Consider the following 17,870-nt stretch of genomic DNA (forward strand, 5'->3'; position numbering starts at 1 on the left):
AAAAATACAAAACTTAGCTAGCTAAGTGTGGTGGCACATGCCTGTAGTCCCAGCTACTAGGGACGCTGAGCAGGGAGGATCACTTGAGCCTGGGAGGCAGAGGTTGAAGATTGTGCCACTGCACTCCAGCCTGGGTGACAGAGACCCTGTCTCAAATGGAAAAAAAACAGGTGGGGGGAGGGGGAAGAAAGAAACTGAAGCTAGGATCTACCACTTACTAGGGGTGCAACTTTTTTTTTTTTTTGAGACGGAGTCTCAAGCTGTCGCCCGGGCTGGAGTGCAGTGGTCAGATCTCAGCTCACTGCAAGCTCTGCCTCCCGGGTTTGCGCCATTCTCCTGCCTCAGCCTCCCGAGTAGCTGGGACTACAGGCGCCCGCCACCTCGCCCGGCTAGTTTTTTGTATTTTTTAGTAGAGACGGGGTTTCACTGTGTTAGCCAGGATGGTCTCGATCTCCTGACCTCATGATCCGCCCATCTCGGCCTCCCAAAGTGCTGGGATTACAGGCTTGAGCCACCGCGCCCGGCCTCGGTGCAACCTTTTTTTTTTTTTTTTTTTTTTGAGACGGAGTCTCGCTGTGTCACCCAGGCTGGAGTGCAGTGGTGCGATCTCGGCTCACTGCAAGCTCCGCCTCCCGGGTTTACGCCATTCTCCTGCCTCAGCCTCCGAGTAGCTGGGACTACAGGCGCCCGCCACCACGCCCGGCTAGTTTTTTGTATTTTTAGTAGAGACGGGGTTTCACCATGTTAGCCAGGATGGTCTCGATCTCCTGACTTCGTGATCCACCCACCTCGGCCTCCCAAAGTACTGGGATTACAGGCTTGAGCCACCGCGCCCGGCCTCGGTGCAACCTTTTTTTAAGACGGAGTCTTGCTCTGTGTCCCAAGCTGGAATGCAGTGGTGCGATCTTGGTTCACTGCAACCTCCGTCCCCTGGGTTCAAGTGGTTCTCCTGCCTCAGCCTCCTGAGTAGTCGGGATTATAGGCACGCGCCACCACATCCAGCTATTTTGTATTTTTGGAAGAGACAGGGTTGGCCAGGCTGGTCTCAAACTCTTGACTTCAGGTGATCCGTCTGTCTCGGACTCCCAAAGTGCTGGGATTACAGGCATGAGCCACCATGCCTGGTCCTAGGGGTGCAACCTTAAGCAAGACAGAGGATACTTTCCTATATTTTTTTTTTTTTTTTTTTTTTTTTTTTTGAGACGGAGTCTCGCCCTGTCGCCCAGGCTGGAGTGCAGTGGCGCAATCTCGGCTCACTGCAAGCTCCGCCTCCCGGGTTCACGCCATTCTCCTGCCTCAGCCTCCCGAGTAGCTGGGACCACAGGCGCCCGCCCCTGCGCCCGGCTAATTTTTTTTCTATTCTTAGTAGAGACGGGGTTTCACCATGGTCTCGATCTCCTGACCTTGTGATCCGCCCACCTCGGCCTCCCAAAGTGCTGGGATTACAGGCGTGAGCCACCACGCCCGGCCTACTTTCCTATATTGATGAGTCAAGTGGGATGAATCATGTGAAAATGCTTAGCAGAGGACCCAGTTTAGGTCAGGTGCTCAACATATGTTAGTTGAATTTGGCAAATTATTCATCTAGACTAGTGGTTCTCAATCAGCAATGGAATCACCTGGAGGGCCTTAAACCATAGCTTGCTGGGCCCCACCTCCAGAATTTCTGGCTCTTATCTATGCAAAGTGGGTCTGAAATTTGCATTTCAAGCAAGTTTCCAGGTGATACTGATACTGCTGATCCGAGGATCACACTTTGAGAATCATTGACTAAAAACTGATAGGTCAGGTGTGGTGGCTTCACACCTCTAATCTCAGCAATTTGGAAGGCTAAGGTGGGAGGAATTTGAGACCATCCTGGGCAACACAGGGAGACCTAATCTCTTTTTTTTTGAAACGGAGTCTCGCTGTGTCGCCCAGGCCAGAGTGCAGTGGCGCGATCTCGGCTCACTGCAAGCTCCGCCTCCCGGGTTCACGCCATTCTCCTGCCTCAGCCTCCGAGTAGCTGGGACTACAGGCACCCGCCACCACGCTCGGCTAGTTTTTTGTATTTTTAGTAGAGACGGGGTTTCACCATGTTAGCCAGGATGGTCTCGATCTCCTGACCTCGTGATCCACCCGCCTCGGCCTCCCAAAGTGCTGGGATTACAGGCTTGAGCCACTGCGCCCGGCAGGGAGACCTAATCTCTACAAAAAATTACCCAGATGTGGTGGTACATACCTGTAGCCCCAGCTACTCAACCACCCAGCTACTCCTGCTGAGGTAGGAGGACCACTTGAGCCCAGCCTGAGCAACAGAGCAAAACGGTCTCTAAAACAAACCAACAGGCCGGGCGTGGTGGCTCATGCCTGTAATCCCAGCACTTTGGGAGGCCAAGGCGGGTGGATCGCTAGGTCAGGAGATCAAGACTATCCTGGCCAACATGGTGAAACCCTGTCTATACTAAAAATACAAAAATTAGCTGGGGTGGTGGTGCGTGTCTGTAATCCCAGCTACTCGGGAGGCTGAGGCATGAGAATCACTTGAACCTAGGAGGCGGAGGTTGCAGTGAGCCAAGATTGGGCCACTGCACTCACTCCAGCCTGGAGACAGAGCAAGACTCTGTCTCAAAACAACAGAGGACAGAACAATCTACCTGTTTAGTGTAGCTTAATGCCTAATATATAGTTTCTAGCACAGCCTAAAGTGCAAATTTTTCAGTGAATAAACCACTCTGTGCCTCAGAATAACTGATATTTACTGTCAATAATATGAGAACAAACACTTTTGTTCACTGCTGTATTTCCAGAACCAAGAACATGGCGTGGCACACAATGTAAGCGCTCAGTGGGTTCACCCTGCCTGCTGCCTCGACAGAGCCGATTTATCAAGACCAGGGAATTTCAGTGGACAAAGAGTAATTCACGCAGAGCCAGCTGTGTGGGAGACCAGAGTTTTATTATTACCAAATTAGTCTCCCTGGGCATTCGAGGATCAGAGTTCTTAAAGATAATTTGGTGAGTAGGAGCTTGTGAATGGGGCGTGCTGATTGGTCAGGATGAAGATGGAATCATAGGGAGTCGAAGTGAGGTTTTCTTGCTGTTTTCTGTTCCTGGGTGGGATGGCAGAACTGATTGAGCCAGGTTACCGGTCTAGGTGGTGTCAGCTGATCCAACGAGTGCAGGGTCTGCAAAATATCTCAAGCACTAATCTTAGGTTTTACAATAGTGATGTTATTCCTAAGAGCAATTTGGTATAGGCCGGGCGCGGTGGCTCAAGCCTGTAATCCCAGCACTTTGGGAGGCCGAGATGGGCGGATCACGAGGTCAGGAGATCGAGACCATCCTGGCTAACACGGTGAAACCCCATCTCTACTAAAAAGTACAAAAAACTAGCCGGGCGCGGTGGCGGGCGCCTGTAGTCCCAACTACTCGGGAGGCTGAGGCAGGAGAATGGCGTGAACCTGGGAGGCGGAGCTTGCAGTGAGCTGAGATCCGGCCACTGCACTCCAGCCTGGGCGGCAGAGCGAGACTCCGTCTCAAAAAAAAAAAAAAAAAAAAAAAAAAAAAGAGCAATTTGGGGAAGTTCAGACTCTTGGAGCCAGAGGCTGCATGACCCCTAAACTGTAATTTGTAATCTTGTAGCTAATTTGTTAGTTCTGTAAAGGCAGACTGGTCCCCAGGCAAGAAGGGGGTCTTTTCGGGAAGGGGCTATTATCAATTTGTTTCAGAGTCAAACCATAAACTGAATTCCTCCCAAAGTTAGTTCCACTACACCCAAGAATGAATAAGGACAGCTTAAAGGTTAGAAGCAAGATGGAGTCGGTTAGGTCTGATTTCTTCCACTATCATAATTTCCTCAGTTGTAATTTTGCAAAGGCAGTTTCAACAGCAGTGCTTGAAAAATTACTAAATCAATAAATAGTACTGAAAAGTTCAAATGAGGTCATATATACGAAAAAGCAATCCTACCATTGTTAGCTATAATTACTTCGCCATTAAACGAGGTAATAATAATTACTGCAAGAATTGTAACTCTTCCAACAGAGAGCAGAGACCTTTTGGCTCTGATAAAGCTCTGCACCTAAACGAAGGCGCTGTATAAAAATGGTTAATAACAATTGGCCTTTACTGAGTGCTATGATGCCAAGCGGCGTACGTGGCCTAATTTCATCCTCTCAAGTTCTTACACGGGCATTATTATTTCCATTTTACAAACTGTAGAGCCAGACCTCAGACCCCTACATGCACGTTGACAACAGTTGTGGCCCTTTACCACCACCACACGTTCCGCAAATCTCATGACCAGCAAAGGCCACGGGTGAGATCAACCCAGCAGACGGAAATCAACGGGGTCAGGGGTCAGCAGGAAGTGACTACAAGCTCAGAGGTCACTAATATGTCACAGGCAGAGTGATGGGGCATTATTAAAGATAGTTTGACAAATTGTTTTTAATCTCATCTCTGTTGGTGAGGCCATAAAGTGACCGGAACATCTGAAAAAAAATGTCAGGAGGGAAATACATACGACTCAGGAGAGGCGCCCAGGCGGCGGCCATGATAGGAAGATGAAAGTGGCGCATGCGCGGTTCCCGAAATGCAGACGTGGCAGAAGGAGTGGCCCGGCCCTAAAGCGTGGAGGAGGAACTTCCGGGGGTGAAGCGACGACCCCCTCGGAACCGGAAGTGAAGCCTAGGAGCCTTGACGTTAGGAACGAAGTCTAACCTGGATCTGGAGCCGGGTGAGGAGTGGCATCGGGAGGTTGGTGGGTAGGAAAGCGAAGGAGAGGTCAGGGTATTACTGGCCAGATTGGGGTCCGGTTTCAGAAAGAAGGGAGGAGCCTGGGGGCGGGGCCTGGGAAGAGACCCTCACCTCACGCATCCACTATCCAGGAGCAGGTCCTAGACCCTCCCTTGGTCTCTCGGCCCAGATTCCGGCTCCTGCTTCCTGCCCCGAGCCTGTTAAAAGGTGCAAGACGCTTGGGCTCTGTGCTCAATAGAGCAGCCGCCTCTCTTATCGTGGCCTTAGAAGCTGACTTGGCTTCTCGGTCTTGATCCCCGGCTCTCCGAGGCTCCATAGCTTGACTACATTCAGAGTTCTAGGAAGCTTGCCCCGCCCCTTTGGGTTGTCACCCTCGACTATCCACCAGAATGGAGTCGAGACTTCAGTCTGACTCCAAGATCTTGAATGTGTTTGAGGGAATTATTTTCTGGAGAAGAAGCTCCTTTCTTTACCCCTCCCCCCGACTTTGGAAAGATAAAGGGAGGGGACATATTTTAAACTTAGTGTTAGTGACCTGTGTAAGGTTTAGGATTTGGACGAACAGCTACTGAGATAACTTTGAGTTTAAAGAGTTTTGGACGAGGATCAGCTCATTTTCTGTAGTCAAGGTGGCCCTTCTAGCAAAGGGGGAGAGGCCCATTGTTCCCTCTGCAGCAACTCTGAGTGCTTCTGCTTCCTGGGCCTCTTCTGTCTATAGGATAATTGGAATGATACAGCTGTTGAAAGTAGATGTGATGAGATAGTTTTCTTGGAAAGACCTTATCTAGAAAAGGCCCTCTAATTCATCCCTGTGTTGGTGAGCAAGATTGTAATAATTTTGATGGTGGCCGAGATTCGTAACAATCGTAAGGGGAGCAGAAACAGGAGAGTTGGAGAAGTGCATTGAAATTTAGAATATTTATAGTCTTCTGCTTGAGGGATGAGATGAATGATTTTTTCCATGAAATCTAACTTTGCCCCTGATTCTTGAACTGTTTCCTCAGATTATGTGAAGAAGGTGCCTGTTCTGCACTCGGTTTTAATCTGTTACCTTGCTAGAGTTTTCAGGTGTCCTTTACATTTATTTATTATTATTCTTTTTTTTGAAAGGGAGTCTTGCTGTGTTGTTCAGGCTGGAGTGCAGTGGCACGATCTCAGCTCACTGCAACCTCTGCCTCCCGGGTTCAAGCGATTCTCCTGCCTCAGCCTCCCAAGTAGCTCGGATTACAGGCGCGTGCCATCGTGCCCGGCTAGTTTTTGTATTTTTAGTAGAGACTGGGTTTCTCCATGTTGGCCAGGCTGGTCATGAACTCCTGACCTCAAGTGATCTGCCTGCCTTGGCCTCCCAAAGTGCTGGGATTATAGGTGTGAGCCACTGCGCCCGGCCAACATTTATTGATTTTAATGCTTCGGTTTTGGCCGGGTGTGGTGGCTCACGCCTATAATCCCAGCACTTTGGGAGGCCAAGGTGGGCAGATCACGAGGTCAGGAGATCGAGACCAGCCTGGCTAACAGGGTGAAACGCAGTCTCTACTAAAAATACAAAAACTAGCCAGGCATGATGGCATGTGCCTGTAATCCCAGCTACTCGGGAGGCTGAGGCAGGAGAATCGCTTGAACCCGGGAGGCGGAGATTGCAGTGAGCTGAGATGGCGCCACCACTACACACTCCAGCCTGGCAACAGAGCAAGACTCTGTTTCAAAAACAAAACAAAACAAAAAAAACCCTTCAGTTTTAAGGTCCATACACTCTTTTGGTGGAAAGACTGGGGTCGGAGTATCATTTGTATTATGGCAGTTTAGCTAAAGAATGTCATTTCTGGGCCGGGCGCGGTGGCTCAAGCCTGTAATCCCAGCACTTTGGGAGGCCGAGACGGGCGGATCACAAGGTCAGGAGATCGAGACCATCCTGGCTAACATGGTGAAACCCCATCTCTACTAAAAATACAAAAAAAAAACTAGCCGGGCGAGGTGGCGGGCGCCTGTAGTCCCAGCTACTCGGGAGGCTGAGGCAGGAGAATGGCGTAAACCCGGGAGGCGGAGCTTGCAGTGAGCTGAGATCTGGCCACTGCACTCCAGCCTGGGCGACAGAGCGAGACTCCGTCTCAAAAAAAAAAAAAAAAAAAGAATGTCATTTCTGTAAATCAGTCTAAATTTTGTCATTGAGGGGGAAGGATTTTAGCGGATCTGTTTTAGACTTTTAGCCTGATTGATTTTAAATCAATTGTTTGGCACACTAGAGGGTACTCGATGTTTGTTGAATGAATGGATGCTAGAGTGAATGAATGGAAAGTGGGAACATTGTTTCTTTTACCTGTAACATCAAGGTAGTTCATCAGCCACAAGACTCTGTGTGACTAGACACCAGAAATCGTACCACTGGGGAATGGAGGCTGCTGCTCCATTTCAGTGGGTCTGTCTGAAGTTGAAATTTATATTCTTTAGACAGTGACAAGGGGTGGGTGGTCAGAGTAACAAAATCCTTGCTTTTAAGAAGGTAATCTGAATACTGACTGGGGCAGAAAATTACTAACATCCTGTGGATGTGTGAGGATTATTAAACTGATCACTGTCTGATAAGATCAATTTCTTTTTATCTCTACTTCCTGCCCTGAATAGTTGCTCTCTTTAGAAAGTTCATTTTAACTAATTTCTTTTCTCTCTCTCTAATAGGTGAGACCAAACCGGGAATGCTTTCATAATGAACGTCAATCAGTCAGTTCCACCTGTGCCATCATTTGGGCAGCCCCAGCCCGTCTACCCAGGGTATCATCAGTCCAGCTACGGTGGGCAGTCAGGGTCCACAGCCCCCACCATTCCCTATGGAGCCTACAATGGCCCAGTACCAGGCTATCAGCAAACACCCCCCCAAGGTATGTTTCTGTTTCTTTTGAGCTAGGGAGGGAAATCAGCAGAGTCTTCAGGTTGGGTTGTATTGCTCTAGCTAAGCTACCTGAGGAGTTTGGGTGACTGGGATTGAGGAACATAAATCTGGCCCTGTGTAGCTGAGAGCCCTGTGGGCGCCCTTCCCTTTTATTATTATTATTATTATTTTTTTTTTTTTTTGAGACGGAGTCTCGCTCTGTCGCCCAGGCTGGAGTGCAGTGGCCGGATCTCAGCTCACTGCAAGCTCCGCCTCCCGGGTTCACGCCATTCTCCGGCCTCAGCCTCCCGAGTAGCTGGGACTACAGGCGCCCGCCACCTCGCCTGGCTAGTTTTTTGTATTTCTTAATAGAGACGGGGTTTCACCGTGTTAGCCAGGATGGTTTCGATCTCCTGACCTCGTGATCCGCCCGTCTCGGCCTCCCAAAGTGCTGGGATTACAGGCTTGAGCCACCGCGCCCGGCCTATTATTTTTTTTTTTGAGACAGAGTCTTGCTGTCACCCAGGCTGGAGTATAGTGGCACGATCTCAACTCACTGCAACCTCTGCCCCCCGGGCTTAAGCAATTCTCCTGCTTCAGCCTCCCCAGTAGCTGGGATTACAGGCATGTGCCACCACGCCCAGCTAATTTTTGTATTTTATTTATGTATTTATTTTGAGACGGAGTCTCACTCTGTCGCCCAGTCTGGAGTGCAGTGGCACCATCTTGGCTCACTGCAACCTCTGCCTCCCAGGTTCAAGCAGTTCTCTGCCTCCGCCTCTTGAGTAGCTAGGATTACAGGCGCCCGCCACCACGCCAGCTAATTGTTTTGTATTTTTAGTAGAGATGGGGTTTCACCATCTTGGCCAGGCTAGTCTTGGACTCCTGACTTTGTGATCTGCCCGCCTCAGCCTCCCAAAGTGATGGGATTACAGGCTTGAGCTACCGTGCCTGGCCTGTTTTTTTTTGAGACGGAGCTTCACTCTTGTTGCCCAGTCTGGAGTGCAGTGGCACGATATGGCTCACTGCAACCTCCGCCTCCTGGGTTCAAGTGATTCTCCTGCCTCAGCCTCCCGAGTAGCTGGGATTACAGGCATGCGCCACCACGCCCAGCTAATTTTGTATCTTTAGTAGAGATGGGGTTTCTCCATGTTGTTCAGGCTGGTCTTGAACTCCCAACCTCAAGTGGAATTACAGGCATGTGCCACCACGCCCGGCTAATTGTTTGTATTTTTAGTAGAGATGGGATTTCGCCATGTTGGCCAGGCTGGTCTTGAACTCCTGACCTCAGGTGATCCACCTGCCTTGGCCTCCCAAAGTGCTAGGATTACAAACGTAAGCCACCGCGCCCAGCTGTCTTCCGTGTTTTTAGGTAAGGTACTGTGTTTTTGCCTTAAGCCATCTAGTGGGAACACATCTCCCAGGTTCACTGACAGCTCATTTACTGTGGGTATCACCTGGTCACATTGTTCAGAGCTAAATGGAAGGGTTGTGGTCCATGCCCCTCTAGATCCTGTGACCAGGACCGAATATTTCCTGTTGACTTGTAGTCTCCTTGAAATCATTTATTCCTCATATATGTTGAATGCCTTTTGTTGGACTGATGATTCTTATATATAAATTAGCCTGGGACAGTGTAGTTTATGGGGATGAAAAGTGTGATATTTGTGTGCCTGACTTTTGGTGCCTCTCATATCTTTTTTCTGATATCAGTCCTTTTCCTTTGCTTGAGTTTCCTTTGCTTCTTAGATGCTCTGTAATATCATGGTAATAAGAGAATACTAATCCGATGCTGCTTTAGGTTGAGTGTTTGGTTTGTACCTTACTTTTTCTTTCTTTTTTTTTTTTTTTTTTCTTTTTTGAGACAGTCTTACTCTGTCGCCCAGGCTGGAGTGCAGTGGCATGATCTTGGCTCAGTGCAACCTCCGCCTCCTGGGTTCAAGCAGTTCTCCTGCCTCAGCCTCCCGAGTAGCCAGGATTACAGGGACATGCCACCAAGCCTGGCTAATTTTTGTATTTTTAGTAGAGACAGGGTTTCACCATGTTGGCCAGGCTGGTCTTGAACTCCTGACCTCGTGATCCACCCGGCTTGGCCTCCCTAAGTGCCGGGATTACAGGCATGAGCCACCACGTCCGGCCTTACTTTACTTTTTCAAGAAGAGCAGCTAGTACTCTACAGATTCTCCACAGGGGCTTTTTGGAAGTAGTTAACAGTAAATCTTTGCTTAGGCTAGCTGATGATTTAGGGTATGCCAAATTCTTTATGCTTTTATAAAGGGATATGGAAAAAAGAAGGCATCAAAGAGATACGAGTAAGATTTGGGAAATAATGAAGTATGACGATTTTAATTATAACTGTGGGGAAAAAAAAAAACTGTGATGAGATTAGGCCTCAGATCTTTGGAAGAACCTTAATTCTAAGCTGAGACTTTGGCTGAACAGAGTCCACCTCCGCTTTGTCAAGTCCTGGAGTTTGGCATTCTCTCATGAGAAAGCTTTGTTAGAGGAAAACATATCTGATTCTGTCATGGTTGGTGAGCAAGTTTAGGTTAATCATGTTCCTGTAGGCAGGTTCTATAATGTCTAGTCTCTACTGAGGGCAGAGCAAAAGAAAAACAATTCTTTGAACAGAGGTCATCCACATTTCAAAAGTGATGTGCCAAGTAACTAATTGCTTTCTCCCTGAACTTCATGTGTGAAGAATGGCTAAGAGTAGTGAAAGTAGCTTTGATGGTGGTTCTAAGGAATAGGAAGGATGGAGTACAGCTTTTGTGAGGACATAGGTGGCAGTGCTAACGGGAGGACAGGCCAGCTGTCCTTATTGAACTGTTGGGCAGAAACAAGGTCTCCGACCTATAGGAACACGTTCCTGAATCACGTGCTGTTTGAAGTTTTCACACTTAGAAGTGGATGAAAGGATATAGTTAGTATAAGCAGAATGAATGAAGAAGGTGGCAGAATAATCTCCCCAAGAAGTGTCTTTCTTTGTAGCCTAGTTCAGTATATTACTTGGTCATCTTCTGAGTGTCCTTTTTCATATATGCTCCAGGTTTCTGAGTTCTGGAGTAAGATCTTTTCCTTAGAAGAGTTGACTTGTTGTCTAGGGTAAGAATATTAGGCAGTCTTGGATTGACTGAGAGTATGGTGATCAAAGGAAGGCCCTACATTCTTGTGTCTCTGGCTACAGCTTCACCCCTAGTATGCTTGTCTAGGAGAGTATAGGCCCCCTGTTGGGAATCTGTGTTTAGAATACTGCTGTAGCTAGAGTTGTATGCTGGTAGTGTCCTTTTCGCTGCCTAAACTGTGGTATTGGGCCAGTGAAGGTCTGAGTTTATTGATCCTTGCTTTGCATTCCTGGCTCAGGGTGGAGGAGAAAGTTATTTCCCAGTCACTTAGTTTCTGTCCTTTACCCTCAGGTATGTCAAGAGCCCCACCTTCCTCAGGGGCACCTCCATCCTCAACAGCACAGGCTCCTTGTGGCCAGGCTGCATATGGCCAGTTTGGCCAAGGAGATGTACAGAATGGGCCAAGCTCCACTGTTCAGATGCAAAGGTAGGTACTTGGTCAATCTAAAATTGGTCTCATGAGGCTGAGTGCGGTGGCTCATGCCTGTAATCCCAGCACTTTGGGAGGCCAAGGTGGGTGGATCCCTGAGGTTAGGAGTTCGAGACCAGCCTGCCCAACATGGAGAAACCCTGTCTCTTTACTAAAATAAAAAATTAGCTGGGTGTGGTGGTGTGTGCCTGAAATCCCAGCTACTTGTGAGGCTGAGGCAGAAGAATCATGAGGCAGAGGTTGCAGTGAGCCAAGATCGCACCATTGCACTCCAGCCTGGGCAATAGAGTGAGACTCTGTCAAATAAATAAATAAATAAATAAATAAATAAATAAATAAAATCGCTCTGATGAAAGTAGAAAGGTTAGGAAGTTATGGGTTTTTTTTTTTTCTCTCCTTTGCCTTTCTTGTAGATCACTTTTTCTCTTCCCTCTACCCTTCTGTACTTTGTCTTCTTTTTTCCAGGTTATAGGTACTGCTGATGTCCAGCCCTGTGGATTATTGACCCATCTTAGTACCTGGGTTCCTTTGCATATTCTTCCTTTTCTGTGAACTTGAGTTTCTTGCTTTACTAGACATACGTCTTCAATAATGGTTGCAGTCCTATTGAACCTACCCTAAGGGAGAAATGGGAAGACAGAACCTCAGGATTATTTACATCTCTTTTGATTTGCCCCTTTCCTCTAGATCAGGCACTTAGTAAGACTGATTGGTTAAGTTTGGGTATGGCCAGTTAGGAACTGAAAGATACTAAAAGGGAAACCACATAAATGGTGAAAACTTCAGTGGTACAATGACCCAATAAACCCATTTTAGCATGAAAGTCCATTAAAGGAGGGCAGTCATCTCTATTAGAGTGCTTTTTAAAATTTTTAAATTTTTTTGAGACAGGGTCTCACTCTGTGGCCCAAGCTAGAGTGCAGTGGCAGGATCACAACTCCCTGGAGCCTGGACGTCTCAGGCTCAGGTGACCCTCCCACCTCAGTTTCCCAGGTAACTGGGACTACAGGCGTGAGCAACCACACCCAGCTAATTTTTTGTATTTTTAGTAGAGATGGTGTTTCGCTGTGTTGCCCAGGCTAGTCTCAAACTGCTGAGCTCAAGCGATCTGCCCACCTTGGCCTCCCAAAGTGCTGGGATTACAGGCATGAGCCACTGCACCTGACCAGGAGTGTTGTTTGTTTTTGGTAAATAAAGAGTAAAATGTAACTGTGGGAAAGAGGTATGATAATAGAAAAGTCACTTTCTGACACTTTAACTGGGTGTCCAGAATACACATTTTTAGCATTGAATGTAAGCATGCATAAGTCAAACAAGTGGGGTACATAGAAGATAACAAGTACACAAATGTACATAAAGTTATAAAACAGGGTGAGGGTACAGTGAGGGGGTAGGGAACTGTTTTAAATACATTGGTCCGTGCTGGGTGCAGTGGCTCACTCCTTTAATACCAGCACTTGGGGAGGCTGAGGTGGGAGGATTGCTTGAGCCTACAAGTTGAAGGCTGCAGTGAGTCATGATTGTACTGCTGCACTCCAGTCTAGGTGACAAAGCAAGACCCTGTCTCAAAAAAAAACCAAAAAAAACAAAAAGAACAAATGTATGCCTTAGTAAATTATTATATAGCAAACTCCTTTGTAACTGCAACTACAACCCAGATGAGGAAAGATAACTTTGCCACTCACCCCAGAAGGCTTTTCCGTGTGCCCCGATTGAAACATTATTCTCTCCCTCCCCTCATAAATAACAATTATCCTGCATTATCCTGACTCTTACAGTAATTTCATGTTTTTTTTTTTTGTTTTGTTTTGTTTTTTTAGACAGAGTCCTGCCCTGTTGCCTACGCTGGAGTGCAGTGGTGTGATTTCAGTTCATTACAACCTCCAGCTCCCAGGTTCAGGCAATTCTTCAGCCTCAGCCTCCCGAGTAGCTGGGATTGTAGGTGCCTGCCATCACGCATGGCTAATTTTTAAATATTTTTAGTAGAGACAGGGTTTCGCCATGTTGGCCAGGCTGGTCTCGAACTCCTGACCTCAAGTGATCCACCCACCTTGGCCTTCCAAAGTGCTGGGATTACAGGTGTGAGCCAACACACCCAGCTGACTTTCTTGTGGTTTTTAAAAAATAGTTTACACTTGGCTGGGTGAGGTGGCTCATGCCTATAATCCCAGCACTTTGGGAGGCCAAGGTGAGAGGATTGCTTGAGCCCAGAATTTTGAGAGCAGCCTGTACAACACAGGGAGACCCCCATCTCTACAAAAAATAAAATGTTAGCTGGGCACGGTGGCATGCCTGTTGTCCTAGCTACTTTGGGAGGCTGAAGTGGAGGTTTCGTTTGGGCCCAGAAGGTTGAGGCTACACTGAGTGTGATCTCGCCACTGCACTCCAGAGCTTGAGAAACAGAGTGACACTGTCTCAAAAAAAAAAAAAAAGTTTACACTCAAATGTACAACCACACATACCACAATTTAGTTTTACCCACAGGAAAAACAGTTGGTGTGTCTTTTAAGTCTATAAGCTCCACCTCTGTCTTCTTTTTCTTAGTATTTATCTGTTGAAGAAAACAAAACAGTTAACCCAAAGAATTTCCCACAGTTTGGACTTTTTACATAACATTTACTTCACACTTGTCCAACCTGTGGCTCACAATCTGCATGCCTCAGGACAGCTTTGAATGTGGCCCAACACAAATTCATAAATTTTCTTAAAACATACGATGAGGTTTGGCCGGGCACGGTGGCTCAAGCCTGTAATCCCAGCACTTTGGGAGGCCGAGACGGGCGGATCACGAGGTCAGGAGATCGAGACCAGCCTGGCTAACACGGTGAAACCCCGTCTCTACTAAAAAAAATACAAAAAACTAGCCGGGCAAAGTGGTGGGCGCCTGTAGTCCCAGCTACTCGGGAGGCTGAGGCAGGAGAATGGCATAGACCCGGGAGGCGGAGCTTGCAGTGAGCTGAGATCCGGCCACTGCACTCCAGCCTAGGCGACAGAGCCAGACTCTGTCTCAAAAAAAAAAAAAAAAAAAAAAAAAATACGAGGTTGCCGGGCGTGGTGGCTCACGCCTGTAATCCCAGCACTTTGGGAGGCCGAGGTGGGCGCATCACCGGGTCAGGAGATCAAGACCATCCTGGCTAACACGGTGAAACCCCGTCTCTATAAAAATACAAAAAAATTAGCCGGGCGTGGTAGTGGGCGCCTATAGTCCCAGCTACTCGGGAGGCTGAGGCAGGAGAATGGCATGAACCCGGGGGGCGGAGCTTGCAGTGAGCCGAGATCACGCCACTGCACTCCAGCCTAGGGGACAGAGCGAGACTCCGTCTCAAGAAAAAAAAAAATGAGTTTTTTTTTTAAAGTTCATTACCTGTCACTAGTGTAGTGTTAGTGTATTTTACGTGTGGCCCAAGACACTTCTTCCAGTGTAGCCCAAGGAAGCCAAAAGATTGGACACCCCTGATTTAAGTTGTATTAGGTATTATAAGTAATCTAGAGATGATTTAAAGTATATGGGAGGAGGCTGGGTGTGGTGGCTCATACCTGTAATTCCAGCACTTTGGGAGGCCAAGGTGGGTGGATCACCTGAGGTCAGGAGTTCAAGACCAGCCTGGCCAACATAGTGAAACCCCATCTCTACTAAAAATACAAAAATTAGCTGGGTGTGGTGGCGGGCACCTATAATCTCAGCTACTTGGGAGGCTGAGGCAGGAGAATCGCTTGAACCCAGGAGGCGGAGGTTGCAGTGAGCCAAGATCGTGCCACTGTACTCCATCCTGGGCGACAGAGTGAGACTTTGTCTCAAAAAAAAAAAAAAAAAAAGTATACAGGAGGATATATGCAAATATGATGCCATATAACCCACATCCAATTCTATTGACTCCACCTTCAAAATGTTTATCAAATCTCACTACAGTCATTCCTCAGTATCCATGGGGGAATAGTTCCAGGACCTCCCCTGACCAACAGATACCAAAATCTGCAAATGCTCAAGTCCCTCATACAAACTGTATGCAAGTAGAGATGTTAGGTGGGCATTTGCATATACAAATCTGCAGCTCAAGACTGATGTTAGAACTGGAGATAGAAATTTGGAAGTCCTCAGTCTATAGATATCTAAAGCCATGGATGAAATCATTTAGAAAGTGAGTAAAGAATGGAATTGAGGACTTGGAGCTTACTAACATTTAAAAGTAAAGAGGAGCCGCTATCAAAAGATAATGAGGGGCCAGGCGTGGTGGCTCATGCCTGTAATCCCAGCACTTTGGGAGGCAGAGGCAGGTGGATTGCTTGAGTTCAGGAGTTCGAGACAAGCCTGGGCAACATGGTGAAACCCTTTCTCTACCAAAATACTAAAATCAGCTGGCTATGGTGGCATATGCCTGTGGTCCCAGCTACTTGGGAGGCTGATGTGGGAGGATGGCTTGAAACCAAGAGGTGGAGGTTGCAGTGAGCCAAAATCTCACTGCTGCACTCCAACCTGAGTGACAGAATAAGACCCCATCTCAAACAAAAAACAAAAAAAAGACAATGAGAAAGAGCAGTAGTGAGGTGGGAGATAAGCCAAGAGAGTGTGGTGTCCTGAAATCAGGTGAAGAGGGTATTTCAAGAAGGTAAGAGAGTAATCAGCTATGTCAGATGCTGCCAAATGGTAAGATGAAGACTGACAATTGACCATTGGATTCGGCAAGGTTGGCATCATCGATAAAGGCAGTTTCAGTGTAGACATAAAGAAAACTACCCAGTTGGAGTGAGTCAAAGAATTTCAGCTGGGTGGCAGATTGACATAATCTGAAAACCCTCTGCTACCAACATCTAGAAAGGAGAGAGAAAATAGAAACAAAAAAAATTTTAAGTGCAAAGTTAAGCTTAAAAGAAAATGTGAATTTTTTGTTGTTGTTGTTAATACGGAGTCCTGCTCTGTCGCCCAGGCTAGAGTGCAGTGGCACGATCTTGGCTCACTGCAACCTCCACCTCCCAGGTTCAAGTGATTCCCCTGCCTCAGCTCCCAAGTAGCTGGGACTACAGGTGTGGGCCACCATGCCCAGCTAATTTTTGTATCTTTAGTAGAGACGAGGTTTCACCGTGTTGGCCAGGCTGGTCTTGAACTCCTGGCCTCAGGTGAACTGCCCACCTTGGCCTCCCAGAGTGGTGGGATTACAGGCATGAGCCACTGTGCCCAGCCGTCAAGTAAGGACTGAAAATCAGAGTGGTAAATTGATTCTGGGGCTGCCTGTAGGTTGGGTGGATTCATCATCTTGAAAAGCCAGGGCCTTAAATTTAAGCAGGTACTGGGGAAGGCAGATGAGTCCTTGGGCTTTCCTGAGAGGAGTTTTGGAACTGAGATATTGTTTATAACGTCTGGACCTGGGCTGCACCTTCAGTGAGCAAGCCAACTAGGGGAAAAAAGGTCTGCACGCTGGAAGAGGGAGATAAGAAGTCTTGTTTCTCTCAGGCTGACTGTGGATGGGTTAAAAAAAAAGTTCTTGGGACTGCAAATGGACATGACGGATCTTTTTGGAATGATGAAAATGTTATAAAATTTGATTCTGGTGATGGCTGCATAACTATAAATTTACTAAAAATCATTGAATTGTTCACTTAAAAGGAATTAATTTAATGGTATGGAAATTACATCTCAATAATGTTTTTTTTTTTTTGAGATAGGGTTTTGCTCTTATTGCCCAGGTTGGAGTGCAATGGCACGGTCTCAGCGCACTGCCCCCTCTGCCTCCTGGGTTCAAGTGATTCTCCTGCCTCAGCCTCCCAAGTAGTTGGGATTCCAGGCGTGACCACCATGCCAGGCTAATTTTTTGTATTTTTAGTAGAGATGGGGTTTCACCATGTTGGCCAGGCTGGTCTTGAACTGACCTCAAGTGATTCACCTGTGTTGGCCTCCCAAAGTGCTGGGATTACAGATGTGAATCATTGTTCCTGGCCATTTTTTTGTTTGAGATGAAGTCTTGCTCTGTCGCCTACGCTGGAGTGAAGTGGTGAGACCTTGGCTCACTGCATCCTCCACCTCCCAGGTTTAAGTGAATCTCCTATCTCAACCTCTTGAGTAGCTGGCATTACAGGCGTGCACCACCATGCCTGGGCTAATTTTTGTATTTTTTTAGTAGAGATGGGGTTTCACCATGTTGGTCAGTCTGGTCTCAAACTCCTGACCTCAATGATCCATCTGCCTCAGCCTCCGAAAGTTCTGGGATTACAGGCATGAGCCACAGCACCTGGCCTAATTTTTTTTTTTTTTTTAATTTGAGGCCAGGTGCAGTGGCTCACACCTGTAGTCTCAACACCTTGGGAGGCTGAGACAGGAGGATCACTTGAGGCCAGAAGTTTTAGACCAGCCTGGGCAACACAGGGAGATCCTTTCACTATCAAAAAAAAAAAAAAAAAAAAAAAAAGCTGAGCATTGTTGGTGTGCCTGGGAAGCAGAGGTGGAGGCAGGAGGATTGATAGAGCCCTCGAGGTTGAGGCTACAGTGAGCCATGATGGCTCCACTGCACTGTAGCCTGGGTGACAGAGTGAGACCCTGTCTCAAAAACCAAAAACAACAACAAAAAACAAACAAACAAAAAATGGATCTAGGGTGACACTATTATTACTGGAGTACCTTCTGGAAACAAATGTGGAACAACCACACCTCAGTCCGGGCTGGAAGGGATTATCAGAGGAAGGCATTTTGATTAGAGTTGGGCCAGGCACAGTGCTCATG

The 17,870-nt window shown here is 47.4% G+C and overlaps 1 protein-coding gene and 1 long non-coding RNA gene across 3 annotated transcripts in view; one reads left to right on the top strand and one right to left on the bottom strand.

Annotated features, from left to right (window-relative positions):
- Positions 1-2,917: 2,917 nt before the first annotated feature.
- On the bottom strand, positions 2,918-4,501 carry LOC105466014 (uncharacterized). Its single transcript, XR_011607846.1, has 2 exons — positions 4,119-4,501; positions 2,918-3,167 (listed from the first exon to the last, which is right to left on the bottom strand). It is a non-coding gene; the product is annotated as an uncharacterized lncRNA (long non-coding RNA).
- Positions 4,502-4,531: 30 nt separating this feature from the next.
- Positions 4,532-17,870, top strand: part of LOC105466015 (SEC24 homolog C, COPII coat complex component) — a 28,871-nt gene continuing 15,532 nt past the window's right edge. Inside the window, exons 1-3 of one of the 2 annotated variants that reach the window (XM_011714784.2) lie at positions 4,532-4,720; positions 7,414-7,613; positions 11,020-11,155. In XM_011714784.2, coding sequence (XP_011713086.1) covers positions 7,442-7,613; positions 11,020-11,155 — 308 coding nt within the window. In that variant the 5' untranslated portion in view covers positions 4,532-4,720; positions 7,414-7,441. The remainder of the gene's footprint in view (positions 4,721-7,413; positions 7,614-11,019; positions 11,156-17,870) is intronic. The other variant, XM_011714785.2, reaches the window with a different exon arrangement.

This window comes from Macaca nemestrina, chromosome 9 (assembly GCF_043159975.1).
Source record: "Macaca nemestrina isolate mMacNem1 chromosome 9, mMacNem.hap1, whole genome shotgun sequence".
NCBI lineage: Eukaryota > Metazoa > Chordata > Mammalia > Primates > Cercopithecidae > Macaca > Macaca nemestrina.